The sequence below is a fragment of the Polyodon spathula genome, chromosome 20, assembly GCF_017654505.1.
Source record: "Polyodon spathula isolate WHYD16114869_AA chromosome 20, ASM1765450v1, whole genome shotgun sequence".
Taxonomy (NCBI): Eukaryota; Metazoa; Chordata; class Actinopteri; order Acipenseriformes; family Polyodontidae; genus Polyodon; species Polyodon spathula.
In genome coordinates this window covers 21,647,307-21,667,004 of record NC_054553.1, presented here as the reverse complement: position 1 = coordinate 21,667,004, position 19,698 = coordinate 21,647,307, and the positions used below count along the sequence as shown (strand labels likewise).

General features: G+C 42.2%; 1 protein-coding gene across 2 annotated transcripts in view; it reads right to left on the bottom strand.

Moving 5' to 3' along the window:
- LOC121295207 (integrin beta-4-like) overlaps window positions 1-19,698 on the bottom strand; it is a 39,109-nt gene that overhangs the window by 4,634 nt on the left and 14,777 nt on the right. Inside the window, exons 14-37 of one of the 2 annotated variants that reach the window (XM_041219623.1) lie at window positions 18,876-18,979; window positions 18,492-18,587; window positions 17,520-17,649; window positions 16,537-16,665; window positions 16,065-16,171; window positions 15,546-15,579; window positions 14,861-15,049; window positions 13,977-14,080; window positions 13,830-13,888; window positions 13,436-13,459; window positions 12,267-12,415; window positions 11,542-11,742; window positions 11,010-11,155; window positions 10,260-10,467; window positions 9,685-10,002; window positions 9,326-9,480; window positions 7,545-7,725; window positions 6,779-6,916; window positions 6,313-6,495; window positions 4,791-4,919; window positions 3,008-3,229; window positions 1,998-2,171; window positions 569-685; window positions 239-388 (exon numbers count right to left, since the gene is read on the bottom strand). In XM_041219623.1, the coding sequence (XP_041075557.1) occupies window positions 239-388; window positions 569-685; window positions 1,998-2,171; window positions 3,008-3,229; window positions 4,791-4,919; window positions 6,313-6,495; window positions 6,779-6,916; window positions 7,545-7,725; window positions 9,326-9,480; window positions 9,685-10,002; window positions 10,260-10,467; window positions 11,010-11,155; window positions 11,542-11,742; window positions 12,267-12,415; window positions 13,436-13,459; window positions 13,830-13,888; window positions 13,977-14,080; window positions 14,861-15,049; window positions 15,546-15,579; window positions 16,065-16,171; window positions 16,537-16,665; window positions 17,520-17,649; window positions 18,492-18,587; window positions 18,876-18,979 (3,447 nt within the window). The remainder of the gene's footprint in view (window positions 1-238; window positions 389-568; window positions 686-1,997; window positions 2,172-3,007; window positions 3,230-4,790; window positions 4,920-6,312; window positions 6,496-6,778; window positions 6,917-7,544; window positions 7,726-9,325; window positions 9,481-9,684; window positions 10,003-10,259; window positions 10,468-11,009; window positions 11,156-11,541; window positions 11,743-12,266; window positions 12,416-13,435; window positions 13,460-13,829; window positions 13,889-13,976; window positions 14,081-14,860; window positions 15,050-15,545; window positions 15,580-16,064; window positions 16,172-16,536; window positions 16,666-17,519; window positions 17,650-18,491; window positions 18,588-18,875; window positions 18,980-19,698) is intronic. The other variant, XM_041219624.1, reaches the window with a different exon arrangement.

Genomic DNA, 19,698 nt, shown 5'->3' with positions numbered 1-19,698 from the left:
TAAAAGCACTTTGGCTGATCTAGCTTACTTTACATACTTTATGTCTATGACAGGCATGGAAAACTGAACATAAAGGTACAGCAAACAAAACAATATGCACCAGTGCAGAAGAATACAAAGTGTGAATGAAACATGGATACTACAAATGAAATCATGAAGAACTTGACATATTGTACTAGTTAATGCAGGCAGCAAAGTGTCATTGATTGAATGCAGTGTGTGATGCAGAGCCACTGACCTCCGTTGAGGAGCTGGTAGAGGACGCAGTATCCCTGAACTTCCTTCTCACAGTGAGGCTCCTGCCAGCTCACCTTCAGGGAGGTGGGGCCCAGTGCAGAGAAGACCAGGCGCGTGGGCGTGTCCGGAACACCAGGGGGCAGTCTAGGATCTGCAGGCACAGAGGGACAGTGAGCTTGAAAGCTACTCTCATTATCTATCCCCGCACTCTGTCCTCACTCCCCCTGCAACATCATGTCTAGTTTGAGGAACACATTGTACATACTCCTCCTCCTCTGTCTCTTCTCACTATCCCTTCCCCCTCCACTCTCCCCACTCTCTCTTCACTCACCCTGCAGCACCATGTCCAGGTTCTGTAGTGCATCGTTCACGTCCTCTGACTGGGTGCGGCCCCTCATGCTGTGGGAAATGCTATAGTTCACCACCTTCTTGCTGTACCCAGAAATTCCTAGAGGCAACAGCAAACCATCTTGATTAATAATGATTCCCCTCGATCTAGCGGGTAGAACTGGATAACAGCATCACTGACACAAGGACACAGCACACACCAAAGAGCTTGTGTACTGTACAGGAAACAGGTGGAGATCCCATGCATTCCAAGAAAAAGCATGCTTTTAAGAAGTTAAATAAGAGAACATATTTTTGTGTTACAACAGAGTGTGTATTTTTAAGCACCGTCGAATAAACAGTTAACATAACAGCCATCCAGAGCTATTAAATAGTGCTGAATTAGAAATACTAAAAGAAACTAAAATTCAATGACAAATGTTTGGAATAGACACTTTTTAAATGTCTTTGGCAAAAGCACACTATAGCAGACATTCTGTATATCTGATCACAAATGATTCAAAATACATTTTCCTGCCTCTTTTTTACCTTTATTAACATTACTGGTTTTCTTTTAACTTTTGGTTCATGGTTTGTATTTTTCCATTAAAGATTATTACATTCTAAACATCATTTCTGGTACCTTTGCCTTTGGTCTGATTGCTAGCTAGACCACTAGAAGGAGCCTGAACTACAACAGGATTGGGTACTTCACATCCTACAGGAACATTTGCATATTTGAAATTGCTTATTTGAAAAGTATAAAATGCAAAAACAAAAGATCTTCCAAAGAAGAAAAAGTGGCTAATATTGTCACTGGAACTGGATTTTAAAACATTGGTTTCTTTAACAAGGAGAAATGATTTGTCTGGCAGTATCAAATAAAACATTATTATACTGCTTTAATTCTCCATATGAGAGAGCAGTATTTAAATATGGTTTATGACCGTGCTTTACTGTTAACAATCTGCAGACAGATTTTACATGTTACAACAGAGACAGATTGACCTCTAATGGTTGTTAAGGGTGCAGCCTTGTAAACCAGTGGAGCTTTGTGACAGGTTTAACACAAAGGGAATACTAGAAACATCACTGTATGACTGATTTAAAAGACCATCCCACTGTTCTGATTATTGTATGTTCTCAAAAAACAAATCTGAGCATGTAATAAATACTTAAAAAAAACCAAAAAAACATTACTTTTATAACACATTCATTTGGTGTTGCTTTGAATACTTGACAACATTGAAACTAGAGCTGCTCTGCTGTTTAGATTGGAGAGCTGTTTAAAATGGGTGTGCATCTGTTGACATTTCTAGAGAGGTAAGGAGTTGACAGACAGCAGGGTTAACAAAATTATAGAGGTTCTGTAACATAACGAAGTAGCAGTAACTGTAAAGGCATGCAATCCCATCTTTGTTATCGTCTGATACCTAGACTCTCAGAGAACCCACTCGGTTCATCGGCCATGACAATAGAATCCCGCACGCCATCGTCTCCATAGTAACCCTTCATCTCAGTGCGCTTCCTGAGAACCACTTCGTCCGTCCTGAAACCACTCCTCCCAGCATCCTCTTCTCTGTGGGAGTGTAACCTCCCTGTGACCTCTGGATGAGACGGTGAGAGACGAGAGAGCCAATGAGGCAAAGCGGCAGCACACACACACACACACACACACACACACACACACACACACACACACACACACTCCAGGTGTTTCATATGGCGATGCACTCAGGGCTGGTATTGAGAAGCAGCACTTGTGTTCAATTGTCTGTCTCTGTCTGAAGTACAGAACAAACTACTAATCCAGCCCCTTTACAACCAGCATTCTTTATAATTCTGCATAATTTTGGAGTCTCAAACCAAATCCTTATTGAAATTAATGGTGCGATATGCTCTACAATTCAGAACCTGTCTATTCTGGAATCCTGCATGACTAGTAAATTTTGTCTGAAATCAATGCAACTCTTAACGGTGCCCTCAGGTTCATCTACAGTAAAATTCTTGTTTACAATGGATAGTTGTACAATATAAGCCACTACTAATAGTGACAGACTGCTGGGAAGCTGGAGAGCCATGGTCATAAAATCTTGAATAATCTCCACAGCAGGTTATGTTTAGGTGTATTTTATGTATTACTGACTTCAATACGAGCACGTATAAAAAAAGGGGAGCACACTGTATATACAATCATTTACAAGGAGATCCACCATGAAACCATAAACACTGGTGAAAGATATTGGTAATAGCTGAACAGCATGTACTGTTAAAAAGAGGAATGACCGTGTTCTTTGGTCTAAAGAGCCAGTTTATAAAGGGAGCACTGTATAATTCTTAATAATGGCTGCAAATCTTATTAGACTGGGATTTGTTATAAAGATGTGGCAATTACCTTGAGGTTATCAACCTTTGTTACCAACACAAAAGAATGTGTACTAACCTTGCCCAGGCATTAGAGTTGTGTGGTACTCCTTGGTAATGGTAGACCCCCCTCCTCCAATGGTGCGGGTCTCAAACTGGCTGTTCACACTCATCTGGCTGTTGGGACTCTTCTGCCTGCTTGGACTCAGCTGGTTGTAACTTGTGGTCGTTGTCCGAGAGAGGGATCCACCCCCTCCCTGGTAGAGGTAGCTTTGATCCCACTTGTCATTCATGAACTGATCTGCAAGACAATGGGGAACAAGAAACTGCTCATTAAAGTCTCAGAAATCCATGTTTTCCGAAGCTGTGCCCAAGGTTCCCTAGGCCCTACAACCAGAAAGAAACAAAAACACACACAGACGGGTCATCAACTGCTGCTTGACGCCTCAGTTGATGCCAGCAGAGCTCTTGTCAACATGTAGCAGCACCCAAGTTTGGTAAGAGAAAGGTAGAGCTTTCTGAGAGGGTGCAGACAGTGTGGGAGAGTGCAAGGACTGGAGCTCTGAACGGCTGAGAGCTGCGGCGGCCTGAGCTTGAGGGGGACACATGCTGCTACCAGGAGGTCTTCACCTTGCTGAGGGCCTGTGCCCGCAGTCCTGCTAGTCCAGCCAGGTGTAGTGGGGGCCCTGGCATTCAGACGACTGGCCTCCAGTTCCCCGTTGATACTGCTCTCTAGGTCTGAGCTCGGCGGCCGCGGGATCACGTCAGCCGGCAACCTCCAGGAAACCTTCCGCAGGTCCAAGCCTTCACCCACCAACTGGACAAACTTCCATTTCATTCCTTTCAGAACAATTCAAGCACTAGTGTTCAGCGCTCCAGATAAGCTGCGTAATTTAAATTTAATGTGAAACGAATATGCATAGCAATTTTTCTGCACAACCCGAGTTTGCACGTTATCAAGCGTCTTGTACTTCGTTGGTTCCCGGCGTCTCAGTGGTGAATTGTGAATATACTGCATGCGGTAGCTAGAGAATGGATCTTAGAAATGAAGGGACAGCAATTGTAGCCTGCTTGGGAATTGCCAGAAACAGGAGTCCGGGTTTGGATTCACTCACTTGCAATGTGTTTTTGAGACTGGTGAATAAGTGACTGGATTCTTGATTTTGAATTCTGGATTTCTCTGCGCCGTCTTAGTACCCCTCAACCTAACTTATAAATTGACCTATCTGCCAGCCTAATTTTTGGAAGGTAAATCTATAATAAATACAATATTCCGTGTATGGGATGTTATAGTTGTAGTTAATGCATACCCATAAGTTAGCATTAACGTATGCACAGTATTTATTGGAAGTACTCATGACTGCAAGGAAATGTTGCATTTTACTCACCCAAAATACATTTTACTCACATGGTGTCTAAATTGGAGAGTAAATTACTCAATGACCTAAAAACTAATCTGGAGCACTGATAGTGTTGGTACTGCTTTCTGCACCCTAAAACTAGGCATTGTAGGAAGCACCTTCTCAATTTAGCTAATCCCTGAGAAGAGAAACAATCCCTCTATTCCCAGCAAGCCAAAGCAGGAGAGTGTAGAATATAGAGGGGCACAGCTGCACCACCTTGCTGCAGGATCAGTGCTGATAACGATGAGACCAATACCTTGTCAAATTAGTCATTCTGAATACATTAGAACAGCCAACAACTGAAACCCTATGAGGTTTGTCTTAGAGACAGACAGACAGATAGATAGATAGATAGATAGATAGATAGATAGATAGATAGATAGATAGATAGATAGATAGATAACATCCCCTGATTATTTTACTCAAATATTTTCACCATTAATTTAATGTATTACTCACCTTCATCGGATACACTGGGGCGCTTACTGCCTGTTGGAGACCGCATAACGTCAGCACTGTACATCAAGAAGCTGTCATAGCCCTCCCCGGCCTCGGCATCAATAATGGGGATGTCTGGAATAATAGGGACTGAGGGGAAGAGAGAGCAAGTAGAACATAAGCAACACTGGGGATGAGAAGACAAGACGTTTGCTAAAACACCATTCACTGCTAGGAGCTTCTGAATGTTCTTGAAAGATCTATGAACTAAAATTCTCTTGTGCCAATAGTTTTTTCCTCAGTCAAACATGAATCAGGTCTTGACAGAATTCAAGACCAAAATGGAAAATAAGATCCAAAATGGAAAAACAGGGTCCTGGGAGACAGTCAACATGGTTTTAGGAAAGGGAGATCGTGTTTAACTAACTTGCTTGATTTTTTTGAGGATGCAACATCGATAATGGATAATTGCAAAGCATATGACATGGTTTATTTAGATTTCCAGAAAGATTAATTCTCAAACTAAACGCAGCTGGAATTCAAGGAAACACATGTACATGGATTAGGGAGTGGTTAACATATAGGAAACAGAAAGTACTGATTAGAGGAAAAACCTCAGAATGGAGTGTGGTAACCAGTGGTGTACCACAGGGATCAGTATTAGGTCCTCTGCTATTCCTAATCTACATTAATGATTTAGATTCTGGTATAGTAAGCAAACTTGTTAAATTTGCAGACGACACAAAAGTAGGAGGAGTGGCAAACACTGTTGTAGCAGCAAAGGTCATTCAAAATGATCTAGACAAGATTCAGAACTGGGCAGACACATGGCAAATGACATTTAATAGAGAAAAGTGTAAGGTACTGCACGCAGGAAATAAAAATGTACATTATAAATATCATATGGGAGATACTGAAATTGGAGAAGGAATCTATGAAAAAGACCTAGGTTTTTGTTGACTCAGAAATGTCTTCATCTAGACAATGTGGGGAAGCTATAAAAAAGGCTAACATTGCTGCTCTAGAAAGAGTCTAGAAAGAGTGCAAAAAAGAGCGACCAGAATTATTCCGGGCTTAAAAGGCATGTCATATGCAGACAGGCTAAAAGAATTGAATCTGTTCAGTCTTGAACAAAGAAGACTACGTGGCGACCTAATTCAAGCATTCAAAATTCTAAAAGGTATTGACAGTGTCGACCCAAGGGACTTTTTCAGCCTGAAAAAAGAAACAAGGACCAGGGGTCACAAATGGAGATTAGACAAAGGGGCATTCAGAACAGAAAATAGGAGGCACTTTTTTACACAGAGAATTGTGAGGGTCTGGAATCAACTCCCCAGTAATGTTGTTGAAGCTGATACCCCGGGATCCTTCAAGAAGCTGCTTGATGAGATTCTGGGATCAATAAGCTACTAACAACCAAACGAGCAAGATGGGCCGAATGGCCTCCTCTCGTTTGTAAACTTTCTTATGTTCTTATGTTCTTATGTAAGTGCTTCTAGCAGAAAGTCTGACTTTTTCCAGCAACGGGGCTGTTGTGACTTACTTGACATGGGCCTCTTGGGCTGTGTAGCCAGGTTGATGGTGGCATCTCTCGTAGGTCCCCAGCCTGCCCCGTTGCGTGCCCGTACAGTGTAGCGATATGTCTGGGACTCCACCAGATTTTCAATCAGCATCATTCTCTTCTTAGGGTCATCAATCCGTACTGTCTTGGTGGGGCCCATGGCCTCTGAAACAGAGCAAAACTTTCCCTTTAGGAATATAGACAAGAAAATCCCATAGCAAATTACCCAACCAGCTACCCATCTATCACCCCTAAAACCCTACCTAGCCAGGCAAAGACAGTAAACTATACAGATTCACAGTTACTTAGTATTTGGTCAGATTTCTCTTGTGTAAACGGCTGTTGGGAAACTTTTATAAAATAGATTACAGTTGTGTATCAGCTCATTTTGTTGTGCTCACTAATATGACATTCTTAAGCTAGCTGAAAAGAGACCCCTTTCTCTTACTATTGTTCTCATTGATGGGTGTGTAGGAGACCTCGTAGACTGTGATATCCCCATTGGTCTCTGCAGGCTCCGCCCAGCTTAGCTGTGTGACTGTGGAGTTGATGACATTGAAGGCCAGGCGCCCTGGTTCGCTGGGAACTGAGGGAGAAGAACATTTAAAAACGAGGCAGTGTGGTTCCTGGTAGCTGGTTGATCTCAAAGCTTTGTCAAGATGGGTCTTGAAGCATTAGGTAGCCCATTCTATGCCCTCACCACTCTGTGTGAGGAAGTGTCTCTTTCCCTCTGACCTAAATCTATCTCCCAAGTCCTGTTAAAATGTTCAATCATGTCCCCCCTAATTCTTCTTTGCAGATTATGGCTATAATCTCATAGAATATATCAAGACAAAATATCATGATCACCATTATTATCATTATTGATTTACTAACATGCTAGATTTTAAATGTATTAAATCAATTCAGAAATGATTTGGCAGTGCTGCATACACATCTATCTTCCAAAGAAACAGTTTTCACAACATTTACAAATGTGAAGCGATTGTGAGGCTGTATTACCAACAGTAAAAAGCAATAATCCATTGCAACCTTATACTGAACATTTAGTTTGCATTTCAATGTCACACATCAGTGTATGTCACTTGCTATCAAATACTATTTATCAATACAATACATTTTCTCAAGCGGATCAGCAAATATCAATGCAAATAAGAATTAGCTAATCAATTCCAGTACTAAAGAATGTATAGCAGAATGAAAGTCTAACTCACCATCTTCCAGTGTGCAGCAGTGTACCACATCAGAGTAGTGCCCTTCGCCCATTGAGTTGTAGGCACACGTCCGCATCTCATAGTCACAGTACGGGTACAGGTTACTGAGCTCTATTGGGGGGCCCTTGCAGTCAATGACCTGGGCATCAGACTCTGAGTCTCCCTGGATCCAGTACTTCACCTGTGGAGGAATAAAACAAAGTGAGCCTCCAGAACAGACTGTACCTGCCACGACATTCTTTTCTGCAGTCTACTGTGGGATACTCTATTTAAGCAAAGGGCATAAGGGCATTGATTGGGAGCTGGTTTTAACAGAGGGATCAGCTGTCTACATTGAATTGGATTGATAAGTGATAGCTGTGTTCCTGCTTGAGGACAGGGTCAGTATATAAGGGTTATTCCCATTGTAGAGTCACACCAGAGTTGCCAGTTTGTAAGGTGCCATAGAGTCGCCAGTGTATGTTTATGAATTAAGATAAACATGGAATTATCTACTTTGTTATACTATAAGGATGAGAGCAAACCATGTTTCAAGTTTTAACTATTAGTTCCAAATACCCACATTACATTCTACATTGAATGTTATTGTTTAGATGCAGTACGTGTCGCTAGTATTAACAGAGATAGGCAATTGATCAGATTACCGGAACCCCTGGAAAGAGCCATCAGACTGATTCACTGATGGTCCACATTGATCCTGGAGATATTACAGGCTTCTCTGTCTGTGTCGCCTCCATGCCCGGTGTTTATACAACATGGGGTTAGGACATATGTGACTACAGTCTAAGTAACAGACTATTTGCATGCTGCATTATTTGGAGATATGTGCTTGTGTGAGCAGTTAATTGCATTTTGTCTGTGTGATTACTTACGCTATTATTAATGTATTTTTAAAATGTGAACTTTTGGTATTACAAATGAGATGCACTTTTAAAACATCAAAATACATGTCAAAATAATGCAAAATTCGGCACGATACCATGCTTTATACTTTTAGAGGTGTCGTGAGTCAGCATTTACACGCAGAGCAGCTGAAGATTCAATTACTTCCGGATTGGCTAGAAAGTCTGTGCTCAGTGAAGTATAGAAATATTTTGGTTTTGAGGTGGCTGATGATGGATAGTAAAACAATATAACAAGACCTTGTTTTTCTCCATGGATACTGTGAAGCAAAGCACCACTAAGTTAAAGTAAGTTATTGTTTTTCATATGCAAATATCTGTTAACGTCTATATATTATAGCGATCTGTGCTAACTGTGTGTGTCATTCCCGCTGGTTGTGTGTTACCCTGCATGAATCTCTGAGAATCTGGGGTGTCGCGTGCACAGTGCAGCTGTATATAGATGGGGAAGTGTTTGCTGCACTGTGATTTGTGTTTGGTCTGAACGATTGGTCAGTGTGTATGCAAATGTGCCCTTGCGTATGTGAGCCAATAGGGCTCGGGGAGAGGGATCTCTATTTAGAAGCTGCCTGCGAGCAGCTCGGGGCTGTGTTGTGGTGTCCTGATGCTGACTTTAATAAACATCTGAATGAGATCTTGCTGTGGTCGTCTGCCTCCTTTTTGTTTACCCTGAAATGCTACAACATGTTTGATATTGCAATTATATTTTTCTGTGTTTTGGCAGATTTATATTAACGATATCAATATTAAAATACTTGCATGACATCGATATACAGTTTTCATATTGTTGCCTCTACTTATGACAAAAGGCATCTTTGGTAAACAGTTGTACCAATACATTTTACTTTCATATGATATTTCTAATACATTTTCACCTACCTTGTAGCCGGTGGGTTTGCCTGGGGGGGGGATCCACAGCATGCAGATGTTCTTGGGGCCGGTTGCCTGGGCACTTACATTGAGAGGAGGAGCCAGGCGGCCGCTTGGGGAACTCATGCCAGAGCTCTGGGCCATGGATTGTGTTTCCATGGTTTCTGGAAGAGAGACAGAAAAATTTTCAGAAGCAGAACCAGAAAAGGGACAGCTTTTCTGGAACAGGTAGCAAGGATGGTAAATAATGGCAAGGCAGAGACAAGAGAGCATACATACCAGGATATTAAACAGGTAAGTAAATAAATAGTACAAAAACGTATTGATTTAACACTGTGCCGGGTCCTGCGGTCTCACTGGGCACTCACCTGATGGCATTACCGAGACCACCGTGCTCTTCCTCTCTCCAATCACTGTATTGTCACTGGGGTCGAACAGTTCCAGCTGGAAGGTCTCTGCTTTGATGGGTCCGGGGTGCACGCGGGGGTCAATGATGATGTTCTTCTCTGCCTCTCCAGGGCTGAATTTCAGTGGGTTGGACAGCTCGAAGCGGGACGCGTTGCGTGTTCGCCAACGGATGGTCGCGGGGCTCTCCAGGTTGCGGGTTCGAACCACAGGGACTGTATAGAGCTGATCCCGAGTAGTGTAAGTCTGGTTGCTCTTCTTAAACATCACCACTCCAGGCTCTGATAGTGGGGGATAAGAGGCATTGTAACAATTATAAAATGAGAATGTATAGCTAACTGATATGAAGTGACACTATTATATTGCTGTACAAGGATGATATACTCTATAGGACCCAAGTTAAAAGGTGCTGTGAATTAGCACAAGTGTAAGTAAACTGTCCAAGGGCTTCTGGTTAGATTTACTGTACTATATACTGTATGACTTTCAATAAGCACATGGAGGTCCTGCTCCAGTGACTGGGAGGTGTACTGCTCACCGGGGGTGTCCGCTATGGTGACAGTGGTTCGTGGGTACTTCCCAAGCTTGGCACCGTATTTGGGGTTGGTGAGGTCCATGACAAACTGCTTGATCTGTTTGTCCCCGAGAAGAGAGTCTGTCTCTGAGAGTTCCAGCAGTTTCACTGAGATGTTCTTCTGGGTCTCACCAGGAAGGAAGGTCAGCTCACCCTCCGTTGACACGTAGTCCTGAGAGAGAGAGGCATAAGGTACACGTTACATACAAAATCAGCTACTAGGAACCGGGCGAGCACAGATGGGCTTACATTTTCATATGTTCTTAAACTCTGAAGTGCATGCATACATACATATATACATACATACATACACACATGCATACATAATGGAATTTCCCTATATTCCTGTCCCCAGCAATATGCATAACTACACTGCCAGGGAATAATAGCAGGGCAGCAGCCAATGAGTTAGATGCAACTGTGCTATTAGTTATTTTTGTTGATCAAAGTCTGACATACAAGGTAGCATTCAATGTGTTAGATTAAAATAAATAGAATTTAAAGATGCTTGTGATGGGTGTGTATTTGAGGCCTCAGCAATCTCACCCCCTAGTAAAATAGATAGTCAATTATGACCGTTTCCTCAGCTAAATAAAGGAAATATAACAGACCCCAGAATGGGGGTGGTCAGGGGTCCCGCATTCTTTTTATACCACATCTAATGTGACTGGATTTGGAGTGAGCTTGTCAAGTGCATCTCTCATCTGCTCTCACCTTCTCGTCTTTGGCTGTGAGGTCCCGGGTGCGGTAAGTGACCTGGGTGTGACCGTCGTCCCCCTCTCTCGTCACGGGGATGGTGGCAACCTTCTCCTGGCGGCTGTAAGTGTAGGAGGGCTGCACAAAGGACAGGGTGCTTCTGGCTATGGAAACAAATATTCTCAATTCATAGCACCGTCCATAGCAAGCAAAACATATGGAATATACACTGGCTAGCCAATAAAAAAAGAGAATATTAAACAATCCTCTGGCATGTGCAACCTAAACACGCAAGTAAACCGTGCTCCCTATAGTATAGAAACACATTACTTCACCTTTGCTGTATCCTATGCTGTCTATACAAAATCATGCTGAACAATGTATCACTGAGATATGGGCAGCACAGGATAGAGCAAAGGTAAAGTAATGTGTTTCTTGTAAACACTGCAAAAGGTTCTGTAATAATGCAATGCTGATAAGTGTGGAATATATACACATTTCCCCTGATTGATTTACTGGTACGTTTATAGTGCAAGGCTATGTTTATTACCTTTGGACTGCAAGTTTGCTCCATGGTCCTTGATGACAGTAATATTGACAAATCTGCGTCCAATCTCTGCAATGCCCTGAGGCACATCCACGGCCTCCACTTTCAGCTGTTTCTTATCATCATCTTCATCCTTGACAAAGAGCGGCACACGCACATCCAGAGACTCCACCCCCTCCTGGAACTCCACCAATCCCTGCGCGTCTGAGGAAGGACCAGAGAGAGCCGTTATTTCATTGGGAGCCATTTCAAACACAGCCCTGCTCATTTTAAAAGACTGTTTAAAGCAGCGGTCCTAAAACTTTTTTACTTGAAGGAGACCATTTTTAAAGCATTTTGAACAGGGAGCCTGTACTGGAACAAGAAACTAAAACTGTATGAGATTGAAAGTAAATGTTAAATGAATATTCTTTGTATTGCAAGCCCTCTTGCCACAGCAGTGAAAGACCTGTACAGTTTCTAGAATGTTTTGGGTTGCCCCTAACCAGTCTTTTGCAGCTCCTAGTTTGTACCACTGGTTTAAAGCATGCCATGTAATCTGCTACCATTTCTTTGAGGTCATACTGTGGCGTTATGTTTTTTTATCCCAATGATATTGTTAAACCCTTTTGTAATAGCAAGAATCACTCCAGAGACTTTGGCATGAAGTAATCTGAACTGAAAAAAAAAGTAATGCAGAGGGAGTATAGCACAGTAACTATAGAGACAGACCATACACAGCTCCTCACCTCTGTCAGAAGCCACAGTGTAATAGCCTGGAACGACCTTCAGATCGTTGAAGTTGCCCATCTGGACTTGCTTCTCTGTCACCTTCACGATGTCTGGCTGTGCGGAGCGAGGAGCCTCTAGCACAGTGTCCACAATGGCATGGTCCTGCCTGTGAGAGGGAGAGGGCATCAGAGAGGGGCTTCCAGTTAAACATGCACTAATATAATACACACTGAACACACTCCCTTCACACTGAATAAACTCCCTTCGTTACTGTATATATATATATATTATCATGAATCTTATGATTTCCATTAAATTTTCCCATTGCCGTGTAATATGTAGTTCCCTGTGTTCCCATTTCTGAAAGAATAGTGTAAATGTTCATATTTTTTATTATGTAAAAATAAATAAAGTAAACGTTTGCCTGTTACACTGCATTTAGGAAACTGGCAGCCAGTTTAGTTTGCTTCCGCCTGGTTACTGATTGAACACACTGCATAGAGTGGAACAATTTCTTTACAATGTCTTTAACGAAAACAACACCAGCGGCATCAAAGATGGGAAATATTTCTACTTTTCGCGCTGTCCAGTACAAGAAAGGGACATTCCACATGTCTGTTGTTATTTTTACATTTATTTATGCTTTTATTTTGTTTGATGATTCACTGGTGATGAAAATGGAATGTCTTTAAAAGGCAGAAATAAAAAAATAAATATTGTACAATTTAGTATTTACTGTTTTTCAGGTAAGCATTTAAATATTTAGGAAAATGTGTTGTATAATAACTAGAGAAAATGATCCGTTCTGAATGTGACAGCACATTTTTTTTCTGCTTTAATAAATATTACTGTATGGGTCATCGTAAAATGTCTTGAAATACCTATGTTTAGACTGTATAATACCGTGAAATAAGCGGGTTTTGTTACATGAAAAAAATGCAGCCCTAATCATTAGCTTTTCAAAGCTCTGATTGATTTTTGTTTTTAACCTACCATCTGCTGCTTACACAAAATATAACATCTTTTTTTGACAGTTACTGAAGAAATCACTGTCCAACCCTCAGCCATTTCAATAAGATCTAAACATTTTTTCATCACTAAATCAGATTAATGTAATGAATAGATATTCCAATGCAATGCTGTTTGGTAATTTGCCCATTGTGCTGGAAACTACATTGCATCTTACCTCTTTCCTGCATTAGGCTGCAGCCTGCAACACAAAAACAAAACCAAACAATGAAAACCTTATGTCTGTTATCATACAGTTACATACATTAATAACTTTTCGGATTACAAGGTGTCTTTTTGAAGGAAAGGGTGAGCTAGGTATGGTAGAGCCTAACTACAATGTTCATAAACTCCCCATAATCCCACAGACATTTGAAATATCACTGTTACATGGTTTTACGTCACAGTTCTACTAAAATGTAACTGTAACAATATAGTTCAACTCTACTAGCTAAATATTTGGAAATACTCCCACTATATAGAACAGCAAGTTGCTCACGTGTCACGCCACTGTCAATCACACATGTCACTGACTCTGAAGCAGTAACTGAGCATGCACTCTTCATAATCACCTAAACCGTGTTCTCTGAACCTTCTGAGCTCCAGGAACCTGCTTGTAAATTTCATTGAGCTGCAAATAAAAAAGGACAGCATGAATCATCAAGACTAAAACATTTGTTCAAAGAGTACAATAACAAAAGGTCTCTGATTGGACTCACGTTCTCCTCGACTTCCCGTCGCAGATGGTCACTCTCCCGGGTGTCTGGTCTGGATAGGTTCTCTGTGAAAAGCCGGGCCAAGCGGAGGGACACACCATAGGGGACTGTAAGGACATGGGGACAGTCAGTGGACACATCACCAGGTCATAGCTACAGCTACAAAAATCCTGCATATTTACAAACATTCCATTCAACTTGCCCACACAAGTTTAAATGTTAGCAGACACAGACAGGGTATTGTAAGGAATTCCTCTGTGGAGAGGGTGGCTGGCTGATGTGTACAAACAGCAGACAGCAGCAGACATTAGATTCAAGTAAAAAGCACGTCCTTCCATAACATATCATATATATATTGGCATGTTTAATGAAGTTTAATTTTCTTTGGGACTGTCTCTGAGCAAGCCTGAGCAAGGTGGGGTCAGTAAAGGAATGACTTCTAGGGGAGCACTTGGGTTGAGCACCAATCATTTCTTTTCTTCATATGCTTATAGATTTGCTATTGGAAGAAATTACATGTGCACTTATAGTGGTACTTTTTATACTGGTGTCATTACAGAAATTCCAGTTTGCTAAGACTTGTTCCACAAGTAAAACATTGTATTCTTTAAGACAAAACAGAAACAGTCATGAATAATCATTAATTACATATGTCATGGGTAGTAAACATAATACAATTGATTATCATGTGCATACAGAGGGTATAGCAGTCCATCAATAGCCCTTGTGACCTGTGTTTTAAAAACTTTATTAAAACACATCTTTCACAGTAGACAGCTGAAATGTGTAGAATATGTTCATGTATAGTAGACAGGTGTTCATACTGAAAGCAGTACATGTCAGAAGTCTCTGTGTCAGGGTGTTTGAGTATAGCTGGGGAGGCTCACCTATGTCCTTGGGGTTGGGGGCCTGGTTGTAGGAGGCAGCCTGTCTGTGCACGTTGTCTTTGATCTTCCAGCTCACCACGTCAGTCCCCTTGGGGGGCCCGGTGCGCACCATGGGGGTGTCCAGGTGGTCCGAGGTGAGCAGGCTTTGCCGCAGCATGTAGTTATCCTCCTTGAATCCCACCATCCGACCTGCAGGAACCCAACAGAGAGCAGTCAGAGCAGCTCTGCAGAGAAACGCAAGGCCTGGGCAATGGTTCACGTCCCACAACAGTTTTGGGAACTGATTGTAAAAAATATCTTGGGTACCATAATATGATCCAGCCCAATTATAAAAGCACACAGTCATATTATACTTGATCTAAATTGCAATAAGTTCTTCTGTCTCTAAAGCTGGGTGGAAGGGTGTGTTTGTCTTCTGCTTGTGTATAGATTGTTCTTGTTGACTGTTCAATAATAATAATAATAATAATAATAATAATAATCCCAGAAGACCATTATTTTAAAATGTACAGAATAATGAGTTATTATAAGCTTCTTTTTTTGTTGTGACTGGATTGGAGCTGGTTGTGTGTGTTTGCATCTAGATGGAACTGGTTAGGGAAGTTCAAGAAAAAATAAAACAGTGTTTTAACATCCTTTTAACACTGTGAATTATTATCAAACTACATTTATCATACAATATTACCTCGTCCACAACACGGCAACATGGCCAGGCAAGCCTGGAAAAGTGGGAAACAAGGAGAAACATTATTAAGTTGAAATGTTGTAAAAAAATTAATGCCTAGATATTTATGCAAAACTGAGCCATTACTGTAAGTCACAGATGTTTCTTGTTGTTTATAGAAAGTGCTGATTACATTGTTCAGTAACTTGTAACTAACGGTTCCTCTTTCAGACAGGCAACAAAATATGGTAACAGGTTATATTTTATGGGAAAAGATATTTAGTAGTCACGTTTCATTACATTTAGAAAAGGACTAATGTATCACGTGAAAATCAGAAACACGTCAACAGTGCAAGTCAAAGCTTACATGTCGCGTGAACATGTTTTTCATATCACCTTGCTAGGAAATGGCATCACAGGAGGAAACAGCTGGTTCTTCAAAGGTACTGTGAACCTACAGCATCTACCAAAATATATATAAAAAAAAATAGAAAGCTGCATTGATCTCACTCTCCCCTAGTGGCAGAGGGACTGAGTTACCTTGCAGCAGGCACAGTATTTCCAGCAGCACAGAAGCAGCAGCCCTGCCAGCAGCATTAGGAACATGATGAGAGGAATGAGCCAGAGGAACCCGGCCGGAGGGCAGTCTGAGGAGCCGGAAGCACAGTCAGGAACAACAATATTCCACTCATAACAACACAAGAACATAATACTGAATATTGGTCTGGCGCATTCTTAGCCTTTTTCACTGTAAAATCTCTTTGCCTATTGGCTGCTGTTTGCAGTAAAACTGAACTGTTAAATATATCTGCTGCTTAATCAGTAATCAACAATAAAGGATTAGTTCAAGTGTTGGGGTGTATCTGATAAGACAATTTACGAATGAGAGGCCATTCAGTTCATCTAGCCTCAACTGGTTCCTAGTAGCTGATTAATCTCAAAACTTTGTCAGGTTGGGTCTTAAAGGATCCAAGTGATTCAGCAGCAATGGCTTGGTAACACATGCTTGTACCTTTCTTCTTGAACACCTCAATCACTTGGGTCTCCTTGGAATCAGAGTTGGGGTTCGAGTCCACAGTGTAGTGATAGGTGCAATCATCCTCCTCGTCTCGGAAACTGCATTTCTGAATTACCTCCTCCTCTGCAGGGCAGAGCGGGGAGAGAGGGGAGAGGGAGAGAGAGAAATATAGAGGGAGTGAGAGGGAGAGAGGAGAGGGGGAGAGAGGAGAAAGAGGAGGGAGAGAGAGGAGAGAGAGGGGAGAGAGAGAGAGAGAGAGAGAGAGAGAGAGAGAGGGAGAGAGAGAGAGAGAGAGGAGAGAGGAGAGAGGAGAGAGGAGAAAGGGAAGAGAGAGAAGAGAGAGGAGGGGGAGAGAAAGGAGAAAGAGGGGGAGAGGGAGAGAGAGGGGCGAGAGAGAGAGAGAAATATAGAGGAAGTGAGAGGGAGAGAGGAGAGAGGGAGAGAGAGAGAGGCGGGTCCTCTCCTAGTGGAGGAAGAGGAGATAGAGAGGAGAGAGATAGAAATATAGAGGGAGTGAGAGGGAGAGAGAGAAATATAGAGGGAGTAATAATCTCCCCTGATTCTCTCTCCCTCACTGCTCACTCTCTCTAGATGAGAGGAGAGAGAGGAGAGAGAGGGGGAGAGAGAGAGAGAGGGGGGAGAGAGAGAGAGAGAGAGAGAGAGAGAGAGAGAGAGAGAGAGAGAGAGAGAGAGAGAGAGAGAGAGAGGGAGAGATGTTTGCCATGAAAGATGCTTCAAGGTTTCCAATTATATTTTAGTGTATTACTATCTTGTAGCATGTCAGGTATGATTCTCTCTTTCCAGATTCATAGCATTGCAGGTCTGAAACAGCACATAATATAACCCTAATCTGATTCCCTTTGTTTTTTTTATTACTTTTCTTCCAGTTTAATTCTCTTTGATTTCTTTACTGTTGTCCCAGTGCTCGATGCTCATGACAGATCTTTCATTGTAGAATGACAGCAGCGCTGGCCTACCCTTCTTCAGTTCGTCCACCATCTTGATTCTGAAGGGGCATTCCTTGCACTTGTCTCCTTTCTTCTCGCCGGTCTGCCAGGCCTGGCACTGGACGCAGGTCCGCGTGTCTTCGCACATGCCCAGCAAGCTCTGGGGACAGGAGCACCCAATCAGAGACCTCAGCATGCTCACACACCACATCACGGGCATGTTGGTTGTTTATCATTGATATTTGATTTACTTTATATACTCATGCGTTTTGAATAGAATGCAACATAATTAATCAATTAATACAGGTGATAACAATCCAAGGTTTTTACCCTTATAAAAGTTTAGAATGGTAAATTTGCAGTCATTTTGCAGTTTACATGGAATATTTAAGAATGAAGCGCTTGTCTTCAAGTATACTTGAAGCATCCTCTAGTTATAGCTATATGGTAAATGCTATTGCTTATTTAAGATCTAGATTTTAATTTTTAAAGTCTGGCTTCAACTGATGAAGTCATTCAGCAGCAGTTTGTACTGTGAATGGGAGCCTTTGTGATGTTTTCTTTATTAAACTGAACTAATAATTATCTGTTATCACAATGAGAGAACAGTAAGACCCCACTTGTCATATAACAACAAACCCCTGCATGAAGCCAGCTATTTACAAATAAGAAAACCAAGAAACAAAGAGCTTGCAGTTTGGTAATGTCCAAGCTGCAGAACAAGCTCTCAGATCAACTTGGCTGTGAATAGAACTGGGTCAATTCGCTTTATTATTCTCCCTTCACTGGGAGCCTGCAGGTAGGGCATCAGGCTGGGTTGGTCTGCCTTTAGTCCTACTGTACTGTACTGGGTTCAGGAAGCTGGATGATTAACACTGGTTCAATTCTCACCAGGGAGGTGGATGATGAACTCTGGTTCAGTACTCACCAGGGAGGTGGATGATGAACTCTAGTTCAGTACTCACCAGGGAGGTGGATGATGAACTCTGGTTCAGTACTCACCAGGAAGGTGGTCTCACAGGTGCTGCCGGTGTACGGCTGATTCTCATCACACATGCACCGCCCGCAGTTACACTTCCCACGACCATTACAGATGCCCTAAGAGAGATGAAAGCACAGTGAGAGCATTCACAAAGCTGCGGCAACATTTACACAACATAGATGTTTGCTTTTCTTAATGTATCATTTAGTAGGTTGCCTACTGTATACAAGCTTTTTTATGTTCGTATATTTGCTTTAGCCTCCAAATGTTCAACCTTAATATATATAACCTTTGAGGAATGTTCACGTGCGGTCTGATAGGTATTTGAAAGGTAGGACTGTAAGGGGAAGGCTATGTCCTGGTTGCTGTCAACACAGGTAGTGTTACTTGAGGGGCACTCTTACCCCGTTGCTGTCAACACAGGTGGCGTTACTTGAGGGGCACTCGCAGGCTGAGCCTTGCCATCCATCCTCGCAGACGCACTCCCCCAAGAAACAGCGGCCACGAGCTGCAGGGACAACAACAACAACAACAATTCACATTTCTTTTTTTTATAATTTTTTTTTAATTTAGTCTTCTCCAATTTTTTACCCGGGTTTTCTCCCCAATTTAGTGTACCCAGTTATTATCTGTATCCTCGGCTCACCGCTTGCCCCCCCCGCCGACTCGGGGAACGGAGGCTGGAGCACCCGTCCTCCAAAACGTGCTCCTGCCAATCCGGCATTCTTTCCACTGCGGATCCACAGCGAGGCCACCAGAACTATAGTGCCGGAGGACAACACAGATCTGGAGGCTCCACTGCAGAACCACAGGCACCCTATCGGCCACAGGGGTCGCTGCTGCGCCGTGAGCCGTGGATTCCCCTGACGATCTAAGCTCTCCCTACCCGGGCAGCGCTCGGCCAATTGTGCACCACCCCCTAAGAACTCCCAGTCACGGTCGGCTGTGACATAGCCTGGACTCGAACCTGCGATCCCCAGACTATAGGGCACATCCTGCACTCTACGCTTTTACTAGATGCGGGAGCCAGCAATTCACATTTCTACAATGCCTTTCATCGCAAGGATCACAAAGCGCTTCACACACACACACACACACACACACACACACAAAATGAAAAATTAAACCATTACATTAAAAACGGTCTAATACAGAATACTGATTAAACAGAAATTAAAAAAGAGAAAATAAAATGTAGGTTTAATTGTAAAAACTAAGATAAAAAGC